The 18,464-nt window shown below is 40.6% G+C and overlaps 1 protein-coding gene across 6 annotated transcripts in view; it reads right to left on the bottom strand.

The window, feature by feature from the left end:
- Positions 1–13,523: 13,523 nt before the first annotated feature.
- The window catches only part of STS (steroid sulfatase), a 176,982-nt gene continuing 172,041 nt past the window's right edge, over positions 13,524–18,464 (bottom strand). For 3 of the 6 annotated variants that reach the window (XM_043537779.1, XM_037899791.2, XM_043537777.1), the window contains exon 10: positions 13,524–17,830. In XM_043537779.1, the coding sequence (XP_043393714.1) occupies positions 17,451–17,830 (380 nt within the window). In that variant the 3' untranslated portion in view covers positions 13,524–17,450. The remainder of the gene's footprint in view (positions 17,831–18,464) is intronic. The other 3 variants (XM_043537774.1, XM_037899795.2, XM_043537775.1) reach the window with 1 other exon arrangement.

The raw sequence follows: 18,464 nt of genomic DNA, 5'->3' as shown, positions 1-18,464 counted from the left end.
TCACCTAGTTATAACATTGGTTCCTATGCAAAAATTGGATCCAAGTACCAATGTTTCGACTTAAGATGAGATTTGCAGGAACCAATTGTGTCATAAGTCTAAGGACTGCCTGTACTGTCACTCTGGCTCTCTTGGGTGGTATTTCCTGCAGCACCTACTCACTGTCTGTGGTTCTACATGACCTCCTGGTGGTAGTGTGGGACTGTCAGCTGTCCCAGGTTCTGCAGGCCTGGGGTCTAGTCTACAGACACTTACAGATACTCACTCTCTCTCTCTCTCTCTCTTTCTCTCTCTGCCCACTCTCTTCTCTTAGGCCTGGTCTATATTTGAAAAGCTGTGTTGTTTGAAAATTGATTTAAAAATCAGTATAAATACACAGGTGCAAACACACAAGCACTTAAAACTGATTTAAGCCTCACTAACAAAACTGGGTTAGCTGGCACTTAAACTGGTTTAAGGGCATCTACATTAGGGGGTTGCATGTGTATAGTTAAATCAGTTTCAAATCCATTACACTGAACCAGCACAGACTTTCTAATATAGAACCTGCATGGAATTTGGAGAGAGGAATACAAGTTGCAGGAAGGAAGGATTTGGAAGAGGCGCCAGGAAGCCAGTGTGCATGACCTGGCTTAGAATGTTAGCTGAATTTGCAACACCTCTGTAAATAGTTCTCAAAGACTTTCAGGCCAAGAGACCATCAGTTCTTTTAATAAAGTGTCAATTTAATTTTATATGCATGGCATCTTTCCATATTATTACCCAGTAGATGAAGCGAAGACCAGGCCTTAATCTGACATTCCATGCCTACCATTTCCTATTTTCCATTCCAAATGTCTCTGATTTATAGCTTTCCAAAGTTGGTAGATATGTTTTTCTTTTCTTTGGAAGAAGATGCATTTTGTTGGTGAAAATGAGCAAAAAAACTATGGATTTAAAAGGGGGGAAATTGGTGAATACCTTTTACATGGAAAACTTTTCTGTCATGTCACTCTGACTTTCTTTCAGGCTTTTCTTTAAAAGCTAAAACTCCTTTCATGGTCTGTACTTGTGTAACATTTTGCCCAATCAAATTGACAATCATAGAATCATAGAATATCAGGGTTGGAAGGGACCTCAGGAAGTCATCAAGTCCAACCCCCTGCTCAAAGCAGGACCAATCCCCAACTAAATCATCCCAGCCAGGGCTTTGTCAAGCCTGACCTTAAAAACCTCTAAGGAAGGAGATTCCACCACCTCCCTAGGTAATCCATTCCAGTGCTTCACCACCCTTCTAGTGAAAAAGTTTTTCCTAATATCCAACCTAAACCTCCCGCACTGCAACTTGAGACCATTACTCCTTGTTCTGTCATCTGCTACCACTGAGAACAGTCTAGAGCCATCCTCTTTGGAACCCCCTTTCAGGTAGTTGAAAGCAGCTATCAAATCCCCCCTCCTTCTTCTCTTCTGTAGACTTAATAATCCCAGTTCCCTCAGCCTCTCCTCATAAATCATGTGCTCCAGCCCCCTAATCATTTTTGTTGCTCTAAGCTGGAGTCTTTCCAATTTTTCCATGTCCTTCTTGTAGTGTGGGGCCCAAAACTGGACACAGTATTCCATATGAGGCCTCACCAATGCCAAATAGAGGGGAATAATCATGCCCCTCGATCTGCTGGCAATTCTCCTTATACATCCCAAAATGCTGTTAGCCTTCTTGGCAACAAGGGCACAAATGAACAAACATAAAACAATCACTTATCAGAGGGGTAGCCATGTTAGTCTGTATCCACAAAAACAACAAGGTGTCCGGTGGCACTTTAAAGACTAACAGATTTATTTGGGCATAAGATTTTGTGGGTAAAAAATCCACTTCTTCAGATGCAACCACTCTTCACTTCAGCCGTGCAAAATCATGACAATCAGCTTCATTTTTCATGGTTCTTGAAGAACATGAATCTTGCAGCCATTTCTTCCAATAAATGAATGTATTATCTCTTCACCTTTGGAGAACTGGGAATAAATCCTACCTTAGATCACAGGTGAAAATGAGTTTGGTGGACATTTATCCATATCACATCATTTTAATAAATTGGCAACCTCTCCTTAAGAGAGACCCAAGTATTCTATAGGCCAGCACAGTAGTGCATAGGCAGAGGTGTATGGATAGGCTAAAGGAACACTTGCCTAGTCTTTGCTTTGTCTTAGGTGTTACTACTGGTCCTATCCCTGTGAAAAACAGAACATTTATACCAGGCAATATACACTCAATAACATGAGCTGATTAATTATAAATCATTTACATTTTAAGGGACTGTTATATTAGTCATTTCTCTTATTTTACCATTAAAATGAAATAAACCTTAAGGGTTTAAATTCTAGGGTTAACATATTCCAGGATTGCTACTGGATTTAGCAAAAGGGCAAGGGCACGTTTGGCAGTTGATGGTTGTCATATAATCTAAACAAAGTCCACAGGGCAAAACAGAAGAAGAAAAACACAGCCAGGCACTTCAGGGTGAATGCAATGTATCTTTCCCCCAAAATTAGGTTACTGACTTTTTAACTGTTTGACACATATTTATTCCAATTAATTCCAATTAGGAAAAACAAATGTAAATGAATATTGAAACATTGTTAAAGTAACCAGGCACTGAATCTGTGATCATTAGACATGATTTTCATTTGAGGTGATTAGTGGAACATGTAGACAGTAAATTATCTCTTCAAAACAATCAGTTACATTGGGTAGGCTTCATGGTGTGACAGTCCTTAAATAAATTAATATGCTATTAAAATGTCTAATGAATCTTGACGTCCCCATGCTATTTTTGTTAAGATAAATTAATAATGCCTAAGACTTGGAAATTCTGTTGCTCAAACATTAAAATCCCTTGCTCTCACTTGTGGTCTAGATAGATACACAGGCTGAAAGTTTCAGAAACATATACATGGATTTTCCAGTGGTCTTCTCCCTATATTCTTTATGTGCTCCTTATGTTCTGCAGGCTCATCCATCCTTAACATCCTGGACAGACAGGAACAGAGTCCATTTCCAGGGTTATCCGTCCCTTGCAGCCACATAAATCTGGGTCATGTTTCAGTCTTACGACAACACAACTGTATCCTGATAAATTAGCAATGCTCTATAATGAAAATAATTTTAATAGCTCATAAAATACATATGGGAGCATTCCTTGTAAAAAGGTCATAATGATATGTTACAATTGTGGGCCAGATGCTTGGCTGTGTAAAATTGTGTAGCTTCACTGACTTCGCTCTGATACTACACTTCAGTGGACAGAATTGACACTACATCAGTTTACACCATCTGAAGATTAGGACATGATTACCTAATTAGAAACTATTTTTTTCTACTACCTAGAATGATGATGGGAATAAAATGTAAGGTGTATCGTGTAACATGCATAGTCACTATACACTTACCTATTGCAGAGTCTTTGCCTCAATCACTGAGCACTTGATAGAGCACACTATATAAGAGTGTCAAAATTGTATAAGGATGTATGATAGTATTTGAGAGGGTATGTGATCATGTCATTACAGGCTGAATTAGAACTCACACAGAGAAGGAGAAGAGCAAAGGGTGCATGTGCAAACTTAACTCCAGCAATTCCAGACCTTGTAATGCTTAACAGTGGAAACTTAAGGCTCTCTAAATTTAGGATGTTTTTAATGGAATTTCCCTATGTTTTTAAAAGAAATAAATAAATTATGTAATTTGAAACTATTTCCAGTTGTTAGTGCTTGAAAACAGAACATCCATATGTTTGCACATACACAGAAAGAATCCACTTTCTGAAAAGCAGGTCCCTGGTTTGGTTGTGGTTGTTGTTGTGATTGGTTGCATAAAGTCTGTGAACTTACTGTTGCTCTTCCTCAGGAGTATCTTGAAAAACATAGCCTGACACAGCAATTGGTATGCTGCATTGGATGCAGTGTGTATGGACTACTAATACTAGAATGAATGTTTGGAGGCTTATGTAGATTTTAATTTTTGTCAAAGGGTACGTAGTTCAAGATGTAAGAGGCATGGAAGGAAATGCCCATAGAGAATAGTGAGGAAAACACTGAACAAGTCCGAGAAAAGCCATGACTGAAACCCTTAGGGTTCTTACAAAGCCTTTTCCTCATTCTATTTAAAAGGAAAATAGCAATTTTGTTAAAAGAAGGTATGCTTATTAATCCACTGACAAATACTTGCTCTTGCCTGAAGTACTGTAAGTACTTGGAACTTCTCTGAAAAAAATTCAGTTCTGTTCCTATATTATTCTTAGAAACATAGGCATATTAGATTTGCCATCCTGGATCATAGCATTAGTCCAGCAAGTCTGCCTTTGGCACTGCCTAAAATTTCCTCTTCAGAACAAGACTAAAGAACAAACCAAACAAAAATAAGCCATCCATCCAAGTATAAAATGTTGTGAAGGTAGGTAGAGTGGTGGTTAGGTTATGAATTCCTTCCTGATCCCTACAGTCAGTCAGCATACGTCTTACACCATGAGATTTAATTAACCCTATCATTATTGGTTGTCTAATCAGCCCTATTTAAAAATCAACCAGAGTGGTTTGGTTAAATGTTGATTAAATAATTATTTCTTTTCATTCAGGAAATGAGGAAGGGCTAGTTATGGAAGACACTCTGCTGGCTCCATAAGAATATGGACACTCTAAACTGCTCCCTTCCCTCTTGAGAAGATTTGCATAGATAGTATGCGTGCCTCTGCTTCCACTGCCCTACCACCTCCCATCTGAAGGTCTCTACCTCTCCTGTGCCTCCCTTCTGCATTGCTCCATCCACGTTCAACAAGTTCACTGTGGCTGCAGCTCTGGGTCTCCCTGAGGACATGGTAGCCTTCATGCAGGCCTTGGAGGGTACATTTTCACAATAACGAGAGGAAAGCTATCCATGGACTGTTTGGTGCTGTTTGCCTTAAACCTCCTGGCTGTCTTTTTTCACAAGTTGTACGTTAGTGCATCCTAAAAAGAGATGAGAAAAGGAAAAGCTATTTGTAGTCTTAGTTGTGTGGATTATACCTTGCCTAGGACAGCCACAGAAAGTTGCTATCAGACGATGGCATGGTGGCAGCATACCTGACCAAGCTGATGGGGCCAGGTGAAAGTAGATGACCACCAATCTGACCACACAAATGCAGACATTTATCAGAACAAAAAAAAAAATCAGCCTGACTGCTCAGCACTTTCCCAGGTCAGACAATCTGACAACCGCTGATGCCCTGTCTAGGTGTCAAGTTCTGTAGAAGAAAGCATTCCAGGGATTTTCTTCCAGCTGTAGGACCAGTGAAGGGGCTCCACAGCTGGATCTCTTCAACAGCTCTCACAGTCACAAAGCCCTAATCTTTGTTCTACATTCCCATATAAAAAGGCAGCAGAGTGTGAGGCTTTTTCAGGTCCTGGGTGTTTCCCCCATTCTCAGTCATGCAGAAGGTAGTAGCAAAGATAATGAATGTCAAACCAGGCATATGTCTCCCCTGGCTGGTGGAACGAGATGATAAAGATTCCTTCCTGGGATGTTACACAGAGTAATAGTTGTAATTTTTTCTTATTTCTGTTCTGGACCTTCCTACTTTGTTTCTTTCTTTCCATTCCGTGAAGGACTACGGTGCTGGTACTGTATTTTTTTAAATTCTTCTCTTGATATTTATCTGATTCTAATAGCTGATTCTTTTATCTATTTTATGCTATCTTTTATCTATTCATTGTACAGTCAAGTATGTTTTATTTCCACTGAGCAATAAGCCATTGTGATAGTGGTAAATGCTGGGTTTAGCAGGTTCCTAGCTATGCATGTATAAAAGGCTACCTTCATTTCTCATTTAAAATTTTTTCCTCTGGGGACTGGTTTAGCAGATTGAGTGTTCTTTTCTGTGACCCATTAATGAGGGTACACTTTATAGCTGGATAGTGGCTGACTTTGGCTGCTGCCTGCTGTATTTGGACTTATCCTTTACGGAAAGCCTAATTATTTTTACCAATATATTCAGCTTTACAATCTCTCCTGTAAACTGTATCTTAGTAACAGAAATGATTGTGTATTGAGTTGGGATTTTTTGAAAACGTTGGTTTACCTCTGTATTTCTACCAAGAGAAGATTTGGGGGTAAGGTAACAAATGGCTGAAATGTACCCCCTGAAGTGGGAGAGATTTGGAAATTAAAACATAAATAACTATTTATTATTATTTTATTTTAGAATAAGTTAAATCTATTGGCCAGTGAAAGTAAAGTGACAGCAATTCAACATCTTCCATTGTTGTGTGTAGTGTTGTGTGTAGTGTTATTGGTCTCAGGCTGTTAGAGAGACAAGGTTGGTAAGGTAATATATTTGACAGAAGTTGGTCCAATAAAAGATACTACTGCACCCACTTTGTCTCAGTAATCCCACAGTCAGTAATGCAACAGTCAGTTCTCCTCTTGGAAATACATGCCCTGATCCTGCAAAGCACTTGAGCATGTCAACAGGATGACTCACATATTTAAAGTTAAGTATGTACTTAAGTGCTTTGCCCGACCCGGGCCTTACTGCCCATGTTTTAACAAATATATGAGCTCAATCAAGCAACAGTACTGAATGGAAAAAGGAAACAGATACAATAAAATTATTAGAAAGGCTCTGTAACTTAAGAACTTACCTTGCCTCATGCTGCATTATAGTATGTTAAACAAATTTTACTTACCCTAAGAAACTGACTAAATTAAAACATTCAGAAGACTGATCCCTACAAATATCTCTGTCATGAGTACTTGTGTTGCAGTTTATCTATTTGCTAGCCTGGGGAGAATCTCTGTTTCTATAAGAAGAGGGAAAATGTGTGCACACAGTATTATGGGCACGGGCATTTAGGTGGTAAAGGGCACTTTACAGAAGTTGAGTAGTGTATTTCAAACCCAAGTGATTTGATACATCTCACATTTATAACTGATGTTAGCAGAAAATGCAAATTGGAAAACAGCTTAATTTACTGCTGGCAGAATTCTATTCTAATTGAAATATCTCATCTTAGTACAATAATTAAAATGTTGGCATACAGAATGATTAGTATGACCTTAAAAATAAATTGCTTGACCTATATAACGGTGGCAATTCTTTAAAATTCTGCCAGTCATAACTTCTCCACTGAGTTACAGTGGATGCTGAAGGTTACATGAGCTAAAATCCTTAGGGTTAAATCACAGCTGATTCTGCATGAATACGTAAGGATGGCAATTCCAGGTGCTAAAGTCCTTCCCCTGAATAATAGGAGACCCCCTTTTAAAGCACAAAAGGGAAAAACCTCTTTTGGGGAAAGGAGTCTGGTAATTTATTCAGAGAACCAACACAAAGGGCCAGCTTTTTACAGCTGTTTAGGCACCTAACTTCCATTAAATTCAAAGCCTTTCATAGAGGCTCTTGGTTCCTCTAGGCTTTTAATACAAACTTCAAAATGCACAAACATGAATTCATAGCAATCCCTCAGGAAATGGAGGGCCACTTTTTCTGCTAGCAGCAATGGCAGCAGCCACTGCCGCCTTGCAAGGTAGGGTTACCAGATGTCCCGATTTTACAGGGACGGTCCTGATTTTGGGGGCTTTTTCTTATATAGGCACCTGTTACCCCCCACCCCTTGTCCCTATTTTTTACACTTGCTATCTGGTCACCCTATTGCAAGGGGAATGCCCTCTCTATACATCTGCTTTAAAATAGAAAGTGCAGTTCTCTTACCGCCATCTTTTCAGCTCCTGAAGATAGTACTCTGAGTCCAAGCCTCCATCTTCTTTGCATTAGGGAATCTGAGATGTCAGGGTATGACCACAGGGGCCCCTTTCTGGGAATCTGAGGTGTCTGAACACATTTATGAGGTGCAACATGCATAGATCTTCTAGGTGCTAGGGCTAGCCACATTTATAGTCCTTGCACTTCATGCTAATGTCACTGGCCATGAAGGTTAGGGCCCCACAACTCCCTCAGCAGTAGCCAACAGAGAGAGCTGAAAGAGTGGGGAATGCACCCTGTGTGTTTTCCACGAGTGGCTGAGCTGAAGCCCAAAGAGGAATTTTGACCTGAACCAGCAAGAATTCCTCCAGGGGTTCCTGCTGTACTGCTTCCCCTCCAGATCTCCCCACAATGTGCACCATGGCTTAAAGCCAGTGTCTGGCCCTTAACAAGAGTTTAACAAGTGAATGAAATATTACACAATCTTACAGTACAGCAATCTCCATGCTTGCACAGAGATATCTGTGCATTCATAAAACACATTTAAATATCTGAGGAGCAGAAACAAACAGTTTAACAGAGCTTGTGTTTCTCAAGCCATAAGTTGAATTCTGGTTGTGAGGGTCTGAACCCCTCTTGCAAAAAGAGACTCATACAAGAGACATGGAACTGAGCCTAAGTTAAAAGTATGAAGGAAAGTGCCTTTTATATATTCTGCTATTGAGTGTTTCAAATTGATAGGCAAAACTAAGTATCTGCAGCATTCACACCATTCACATTAATGCAGCTGCCTGAGTGCTGGCAAACCACTTTTGTCATTGTCATTAATTTCCAGAAAGGGCAGAATGCCATCTAGCTGCTAAGGGTGGCCTCTCATGACTGAATTTCACTGAAAGATAATCAAAGAGGGGTGTCGTTCAGCAGCATAAATCTTAGTGTCAGAGAGAATCTCTGTTTATTTTTAGCAAGCATCAGAGAGAAGGCTAGGGCATCCAGATGATCCTTTTGCAAAGTAATGTTTTTTAAAACCCTAGTGAGTGATGAGATGACACTGGATAACTGCGCTTTTCATATGTACCAGACAGAGAGATGTTAGGGTCTGAAATTCCTCTCTACCAATCTCCCTAGAGCTTAAAGAGTTATCTGGACAGTGGCATTAATCAAATGCTTCCCAATGTGTTATCTAAGATAGTATAAGATTGACTATTACAGGGCAATCAGCACATAGTTGTTGATGGCAGGTTGGTTTTCTTAACTCCGGTTATATTGTCTTTTTTTAAAGGGGAACTGCACAAGAGATTAAAAACGAGAAAAAATCAAAGAAGTTCTTACATATGGAATATGCTTAGAGTAATCTCTTTTATCACCATCAGACTGGAAAACTCATTTTTAATTTTTTTTCTTGATAGCTTATTTTAATTCAGCAGTGATGAGGGCATACTAAGAAAAATTATTCTCTTGCAAGCCCTGTGCGAGTCTGCTAAGCACTTGACATTTTCTTGCTCCATCCTTTTATCATAAATATTGCTACAAACAGCAAGTTTGCACCAAATTCTCTCACAATCAATGTCACAATAAAGAGCAGTGCATAATAATTTCAACCATTTCATAATGTTTTTCATGCCAGCCAGGGATAATACAATATTATCGAGAGAAAAAAAATGTGTTTCTCTATGTAATAGCAAAAGCACAAAGGAAAATAAAAAAAAATGTGTTTGGCAGAACATAGCTATATTTTGTATTTGTTATTTTAAATTTAATTCTAAACTTAACGAAAAATACTTTAGGCACCATTCCATGTGATATGAGACAGCAACTTAGCCAGGGAACCTAGTCTGATTAGCACTGAAAAGAATTAAGAGCAGAATTTTAAAGCTATTGAGGTGTTTTGCCACTCTGTTGCAAGACCTGTGGTCCAGATCCTCAAAGGAATTCAAATCAATGGGAAGTTAGGCACCTAGATATCTTTGACGATCTTGGCCTAAGTGATTAAGTGATTTTCAAAAGTAACAGAAGAGCTGGCCAGAACTAGAATTTCCATTCCACAAGCAATTCCAAAATAAAATAAAATAAAATAAAATTCGGAAATGGAAGGAATCCATCGGGCTGAACAGATAGTGATCAATGGCTCCATGTCTAGTTGGCAGCCGGTATCAAGCGGAGTGACCCAAGGGTCGGTCCTGGGGCCGGTTTTGTTCAATATCTTCATTAAAGATCTGGAGGATGGCGTGGATTGCACCCAATTAGAGGATTGGGCCAAAAGAAATCTGATGAGGTTCAACAAGGACAAGTGCAGAGACCTGCACATAGGAAGGAAGAATCCCATGCACCGCTACAGACTAGGGACCGAATGGCTACGCAGCAGTTCTGCAGAAAAGGACCTATGGGTTACAGTAGACGAGAAGCTGGATATGAGTCAACAGTGTGCCCTTGTTGCCAAGAAGGCTAACGGCATTTTGGGCTGTATAAGTAGGAGCATTGCCAGAAGATCGAGGGACATGATCATTCCCCTCTATTTGGTATTAGTGAGGCCTCATCTGGAGTACTGTGTCCAGTTTTGGGCCCCACACCACAAGAAGGATGTGGAAAAATTGGAAAACGTCCAGCGGAGGGCAACAAAAATGATTAGGGGGCTGGAGACTTATGAGGAGAGGCTGAGGGAACTGGGGATGTTTAGTCTTCAGAAGAGACGAATGAGGGGGGATTTGATAGCTGCTTTCAACTACCTGAAAGGGGGTTCCAAAGAGGATGGCTCTAGACTGTTCTCAGTGGTAGCAGATGACAGAACAAGGAGTAATGGTCTCAAGTTGCAGTGGGGGAGGTTTAGGTTGGATATTAGGAAAAACTTTTTCACTAGGAGGGTGGTGAAGCACTGGAATGAGTTACTTAGGGAGGTGGTGGAATCTCCTTCCTTAGAGATTTTTAAGGTCAGGCTTGACAAAGCCCTGGCTGGGATGATTTAATTGGGGATTGGTCCTGCTTTGAGCAGGGGGTTGGACTAGATGACCTCCTGAGGTCCCTTCCAACCCTGATATTCTATGATTCTATGAAGAAATAAATGTTAGGATTTCCTGTGCACCACAAATCCCAACACTTTGTTTTAAAAAATTGAAAATAAAATTTGGTTTCATATTTTCTAAATATTTTGAAGGGTCCCTGAGCTACCCAGAGCCCCAGCACCCTGTCACTTGGGATGCCGGGCAGCTTGGGGAGCCTGGGTTTCCGAGGTGCTGAGGAGCTGGAAGCCTGGAAGCCATGGGAATTTGATGGCTCCTAGGGCCCAGACTCTGAGGCAGTCTGGCTGGTGGCTGTCCAGGAACCAGAGACCTTCTTGTCAACTGTTGGGAATGGGCCACATCCACCCTGATTGAATTGGCTTTGTTAACACTGACCCTCCACTTCGTAAGGCAACTCCCATCTTTTCATCTGCTGTATATTTATACCTACCTACTGTATTTTTCACTCCATGCATCTGATAAAGTGGGTTATAGCCCATGAAAGCTTATGCCTAAATAATGTGTTAGTCTCTAACGCGCCACAAGGACTCCTAGTTGTTTAAGCAGTCAAAGTCACTCCTTTCTCTCTAATTCATCCACAGTCCCTAGCGGGGCAGATGGACTCACACTTCAGTGGCGTGCTGCTTGCCATTCTGAATAGTTCCAGGGGGTGCATGGCCTCTCTCGTACTCCATGATGCAGGACTCTGTTCTGTCATTCTTTTCTTCAGCATGTGTGACTGGTTAGCTACTGTGGCAGATTGAGCTGCAGTGCATTAGTATGCTGACCAGGTCCAGACCATTCAGTTTCTCTGCTTGCAAATGCTTGGTCAAGACAGAAGTTGTGAAGCTCTTTTCATATAAGATATAGATTGTGCTAGTGGAAAGGAAAAACCATACAAAAGGTGTGACGGAGCTGGTGTCTGCCCTGTTTATAGAATTCTCATGCCGACAACTTGTCACAGGCTTCCAAATTCAGGAAACCTCTCCCCCGCGTGCCCCCCTCCGCCCCCACACCCTGGCCAAAAGGTCCTGTATTCTCAGCTTGTGAAAGTGGCCAGAAGTGTCTTTCTCAACCTGTCTTTGTCCATGAGGTCATGACCATTCCTCTCACAAGTGGAGTTCTCCATATTGTTATATGCTTTTGACTCTCCAGCTTACATTACTGCAATGTGAGCTACTGGAAGCATTAGCTTGTGCAAAATGAGGACGTCCGGTTATTTAGGAGTGGCGCATCATATTAGTTTTCTGAAGGCTAAACACTTACAGGTATAATTGAGTGTGTTAACTTTGATTGCTAAAACCATATGGCCCAGGTTGACACAGGTACTTAGGCATGAGGACACTGAGCATCATGATGCCTAACATTTAGGCACCTGGAAAAAGTCTGGGATTTACAAAGCCTGAGTCTGGTGCCTAGGCTCCCTATACAATGAATGGGGAGAGACAGACATCTCAGAAAGGGATTCACAAAAGGCAGCATGCTAGGAAGCTCCCCACCTAAGCTAACCAATGAGAGATACCAAGGTGAGGGGTGTGTCCTAAGCCCCATCCTGTCAGGGAGTTCAGCACCTACATCTGGGTTGCAGGGAGCCACCTCCTTCTGCTTGGGTTTCTCTGCTGCAATCCGTCTATTGGTAATAGGCACCTATGATGTTTTTGCAAGAATCAGCAGTGGGGTGGGAGGAAAGGAGACAGCTTCAACAGGAGAAACTGAGGGGACCCCCACCACCATACTATTCTATAGGCCAGTTGTTAAGGCACTCACATGAGAGGTAGAAGAGCCTTGTTCAAATCCCTTCTCCCCTTTGGGTGGAGGAGGAACTTAAACCAGGCATCTTCCATTTCCCAGGTGAGTGCCCTAATTACTGCACTAAAAAGCTATGAGGGATTGATACTCTGTCTCTTCCTCCACACCCTCCCTGCAGGTCTTTCAATATGGCTTTGAAAGCATCCAAGGAAAATGTTTAATTGCCTTACATTTAGTTAATCTGGAACGAATAAAATATCAAAATTCTGAATGCAAAACCAAATTTTCATTACAAATCCTTTCCTTTGGATTATTAATGTTATTGTATTCCGAAATACAGGGCTTTGATTTACAGTGTAAATGCATGTGCTGGAAGGTTCCTTTGGAAACTATTGCAAGGCTGAAAAGATTCATATTCAAATTGCCACCTTTGTTTAATTATGCAGAGGTCCAACGTGTCTGTGCACTTTCAATCATAATTAAATATTATTAATTATATTATTAATTATCTGCATAATTTCATCAATGTGCATTTTACCTGTTAATTTCTCTTTCCCTGTGCTACTATGTTCAACTTTGGAACTATTATTCAAATCTCTCCACTGGCTCCCCCTTGCCCACAAAAAGAAGAAGAGAGTAAGATTAAATGTACTTTAAAGAAATCTAATTAATACCTTTCTCTGAGTCTCCCAGTGCCTTTCTTTTTTAGCCATCTGTTATCTCTCTTTTAGACCCTGATCTCACACATGCTAAACTTCAAGTAATGGTACTACTCATACATTTGAAGTCCAGGGGTAGTTAGATAGTGCACTAACCAGTAGACCATCTTTCCTCTGAAGCCAAGCATACATTCAAATTGACCTAGGCTGCTACCCTGTACCATGTTAAAGCATTTGTACAGCTAGAACAATTAAACTATAGGGGTGGAAGAGACAATCTCAAAGCAGTGCAGGAGCAAGCTTTTCTCACACATTTCTCATTAATAAATAATAGAATTTATGCATGAGCCACCATCAAACCATAGTGAAAAACAAACTTTGCCTTATTAGTGCAGATGATGCTACTATACAAGATGGTACATTGTACTTCACTTTTTATTCTGCATACATACAAGACTGTTTTAATTATCAGGATCTGATATGCCACTGAAAGATACAATACATTTGTAATGTGGGGGGATTATTTTATTAAGCACTAAACAAAATAGCATCCAATATAACTGCTGAAAAATATAGTGTAATTCTTAATACAATTTTATTGAAGTAACAATTATAAAATTAGATTGCAGATTTTATTTTCAGTGTCAAAAAATTAAATCATATTTTTGTAAACATGAAATGTGGCACAAACAAGAAATAACTTCAACTGTCCATGTTTTTTTAAACATCTTTGATGTTATAATATACAGTTAACTTAAGCATTCTTATTAGACCTTAACTAATAAGTAGAGGATTAAAGTAGTAGAGCTCAGAAAACTGCATCTATTCAAAAAGATTTCTTTTTACTGTGGTGATTGGAATAGATATGGAGACAAATGGAAAGGGGCGAGGAAGAATTTGAGGTGTGTAAAGCTCCTAGGCATGGAGATCAGAAAGACCTGGATGATTTCAAGAAAAAGGGGGTATTGGACAGTCCTAATTCAGTTGGGGAAAAGAGATCAAAGAGGTGGGTGGAGGAATTACTGCTCTTGGTCATTACCTCTCTGCATCTAAAAAGGAACAGTTGAATCAGCATCATGCAGAAAAAAAAGATACCAAGCTGGGCAACTGCCAGAGGAAAGGAAGAAGATATGGACGTTTTTAAGAGTATCCATTGAGAGTCTTATTGAGGTCACAGCTAGGGAATTCTGAGGACAAAGATGGGTTCAACAATGTAAAATAGCTCAGCTGAATACATCACTGCATAGTAAGCAAGAAATGTATGAGAACGTATAATGTTGCATACACTCATGCTTGAAAAGTTCCCATAGATGACAGTCGAAAAGTACTTGCAGTAAAACAAGCATAAACAGATTTCTTTGTTGCTAAATTTATCATGTATGTGCTGTGATTTAATAAAGCAGACAGGAAACCAAGCTGAATGGCCATCTCATGACTTTTCAGCTGTAATATAAATAGCCCACATTGGTTATCAGGGAGTTATTGGACCTGACTTGTCACAATACACAGGATCTTGCTATGTTATTGTCAACCTACAGATGGCATGCATGGCATAACATTTAGAAAAACTGCACAATGATAAATCTGCAATGAACCATCCAAAATAGGGAATATGGGAAATATGACACCATACTTACCAGGAAAAATGTATGGATGCCATGGATAAATCTGTGAAACCTTGAGCTTCAGTGCATGAGTTTCATTAAAAAGGCAAATAAAACACTAGGTTATAATAGGCAGAGGGCTAGACTCTAAATCAAAACATATATTACCATGACAGGCAGCTCGAAAAAACGGTGTTACAACTTTAATATTAGCTAAATGTAGTTTTTGAGTGTTAATATCAGCAAAGATCATATTGTGTTAGGGACTTGCTAATACCACCAGAAACCCCCTAATGCAGTAGCTCTCGCACTTTTTGTGCTGGTGACCCCTTTCACACAGCAAGTCTCTGAATGAGACCCCCCCCTTATAAATTAAAAATACATTTTAAATGCTAAATTTATAACCCTATTGTTTAAAATGAATTTGCCTTTTCTCACCTCTTTTATATTAAGACTAAAATACATTTTTATCTAATCATTGTGATAAGCAGGAAAGCTATTTTTTTCATAGTTACTATTTAGTGCTGGGCGTGGGGTGAAGAAACTTTGTAAATATCACTTTTCACAGATGTCTTAGTGTCCCATTGCCACCCTTAATTCTGTGCTGCTGCTGATGGTGGTGCTGTCTGCAGAGCTGGGTGCACGCATGGGCTTCGGAGTCAGCCAGGTGTGGGGCTGACAGCTGGAGCCCAACCGCCTGGGGGCTGACAGCTCACAACCCTCAGTTTGAGAACCCTTAACTTAATGCAGGGGTTGGCAACCTTCGGCCTGTGGCCCATCAGGGTAATCCGCTGGCGGGCTGCCAGACATTTTGTTTATGTTGACTGTCCGCAGTCATGGCCCACCGCAGTTCCCAGTGGCTGCAGTTCACCATTCCCGGCCAATGGGGGCTGCGGGAAGCAGCAGTCAGCACGCCCCTGCGGCTTCCTGCATCCCCCTTTGGCGGGAACAGCAAACTGCAGCCACTGGGAACTGTGTGGGGCCATGCCTGCAGACGGTCAAAATAAACAAAATGTCTCATGGCCCACCAACGGATTACTCTGATGGACTGTGTGCCGAAGGTTGACCCCTGCCTTAATGCATTATGTTGTTGGATGGACAGTAATTCACTAGGTTTCTGTGATAAGGTGAAAGTCTCATATTATTAGGGATCACATAATTTTAGTTTATATTGCTGATATGTTTTCCTGTTCATAATATCTGCCAATAATAATAATAATTTGCTTTGCTGCAGAATGAAAAGAAAATGTGAGTGAACAAGATACAGAGTAAATACTGGTACTGAAATTAGCCCATAAGTGCTAAAGATTTCCCCAGGCCTTATTAAGAATACAGAGTATACATATTCAGCCTTGGGTAAATTTGAGCTACTTTGTTTAGACTTCTCAGAAAACAACAGACTTTGTAGGGGGTTTTCAAAGCAAATAATTTCAAACATTTGAAGCAAGACCTTTAAAAAAAATGCAGTTCTCTGTCATCAGTGAAACAGCTGGTTTCCACAGTAGCCACTGAGAGAGAGAGACCCTCTTGGCATGGCCTGTGTTTGGAGTTTGGACATATGGATTGGGCAGAATTGGCCATTCAGTGTTTGGACCCTGTTTTGGGGTGTTTATTGTTATTATGGACCTTGTTAGTGAAGTAGGATGGATCCAGTTGACTGGGCCAAGTTGGACCTCTCCACATGATTAGTGGCTGTAAAAGGCTTCATATGACACACTCCTTTTCCTGCTTTTCTGTCTTCCCGCCTGTCAGCAGCTCAGCATTCCTATCTGCCCTCCCAGAAACTGGGGAATGCAAGTGACATCATCTGTTAGTCCCGTTAAATATGAGCAACTGTTACTGTGTAGTCATCCATAAGTTGTATTGTATAGTCAGTCATCTATTTTTGGTTTTATAGCAGCATTGATTGCTTGTCATGATTGCTGCTACAAATCCTTTCTTTATCTGTCTGTTTCTGTGTCTGTTTGTCCATCTGTCTAGGTAGTTCTGTAGCCCTCGTCACGGTGGTATCTTTTTTATAATTTTCTCTTGCTGAAATACTCTCCTAACAGTAGATGATAGTTACCAGTGGGGGCAGGAGCGATGTGTGACAGTTGGAGCTGGAAGCTGTAGTTACATACCTTCAAAGCTTGTGAACACAGATGGAGTCAGAGGTCTTAAGAAATAGTGCTCTCTGTAGAGTGACTACAGCTTGACCGTCTGCGAGTATGGCAGGCACCCCTGCTTCATGCAAACATTGCATGAGAAAGGAACCGTGCCAAGGGAGGTGGTGGAATCTCCTTCCTTAGAAGTTTTTAAGGTCAGGCTTGACAAAGCCCTGGCTGGGATGATTTACTTGGGGATCAGTCCTGCTTTGAGCAGGGGTTTGGATTAGATGACCTCCTGAGGTCCCTTCCATCCCTGACAGTCTATGATTCTAAGGGTAGAAAGGGTTGCTCTACTCCGGAACATACTCTTTCTTCTGGAATGGAGGGTCCAGGAGTGGTTTTCCCTCCCCCCAAAATATTTGGAAATGGTGTATTTAAAAGATGGTTTACCCTATATAGTAGGATTTGGGATTCCAGCAGATACTATAAACCTATGATAGAGTCCTAGGAGCCCCAGTGGGATTGTAAAAGGTTAGGTATTGTAGTGGTTCAAGCAAACAATCTACCAATACTGCTTGTTCCAATGATTGTAGGTAAAATTGCAGATATGTTTATCCCAAAAGCATGTGTGTGTGTTTCAGAGGTGTCATGCCTTAGGCAAGCTTACTTTTTCTTCTGACTCATGGTCACAGTAACAAGACAGAAAGAAGGACGAGCAACATAACTGAAGCCAGGGCTTCCAAAGGATATTACCCCATGATAACTGGTTGGAGACTATGTGCAATGATTTTGTATGGTTGTTTACAGCTTGTTGAACGACATCAAGGATTTCATAGAAACGATGTTCAGTCTCTGGTGTTAGTGGATTCTTCTCTCCGGGGTCTCTGGAGAGATCAAAGAGTAGCGGTGGGTTATGGTGTGTGACAAGTCTTCCATAGCAATAGCACACGTGGGAATTATAGCAACCGTTGGAGCCTTCTGGATCAAAGTTTGGAGTGAAGAAAAAAGCTTTCCAAATAGATTCACCTGCAATTTAAAGAAACAACAGCTCATGATTAGAGTACAAAAAATCCCTAGGGCTTGTGAAAATCAAAATCAAACCACTTACAATTAGTCGTTAATCTCAACCTTTACGTGTACAGTATTAGTGTACAAAAAACCACAAAATACAGAAATAGCACAAAAAGTTTTCTTGCAATGTTCCAAACCTATTTGGAGCAATTACAGTCACTTCATATTCTTTATTAAAATGAATCATAGACATCTTAAAACACCTTTTCGCATATTCTCATGCCACCAGTCTGCACAGGAGTGCACCATAAATAGCCACAAGTCATTGCATTACCTTCAACTCTCTCATTACAATGCACGTCTGCCAGGATGCGTACAGAACACTGACCATAGGCAGGCAGCTGATGTTCCATGACTACCATTTATTTTGCGAATTATAATTATCTCACTCTTACTTTAAGCCTCTCCATCTGCTTGTTGTAGCTACCTGTTGTCTCTAGTCACATACATAGATTGCAAGCTGTTTGAGGCAGGGACTGTCTTTCCGTTAGATTGATGTAGAGTGACCAGCACAATAAGTCCCCCATTTCCTGACTGAGGCCTTTAGGAGCTACTGTAATAGTACTACTAATAATTACACCAATGAAAC

This window comes from Chelonia mydas, chromosome 1, assembly GCF_015237465.2.
Source record: "Chelonia mydas isolate rCheMyd1 chromosome 1, rCheMyd1.pri.v2, whole genome shotgun sequence".
Lineage (NCBI taxonomy): Eukaryota > Metazoa > Chordata > Testudines > Cheloniidae > Chelonia > Chelonia mydas.
This window is presented reverse-complemented; position numbering and strand designations above follow the sequence as displayed.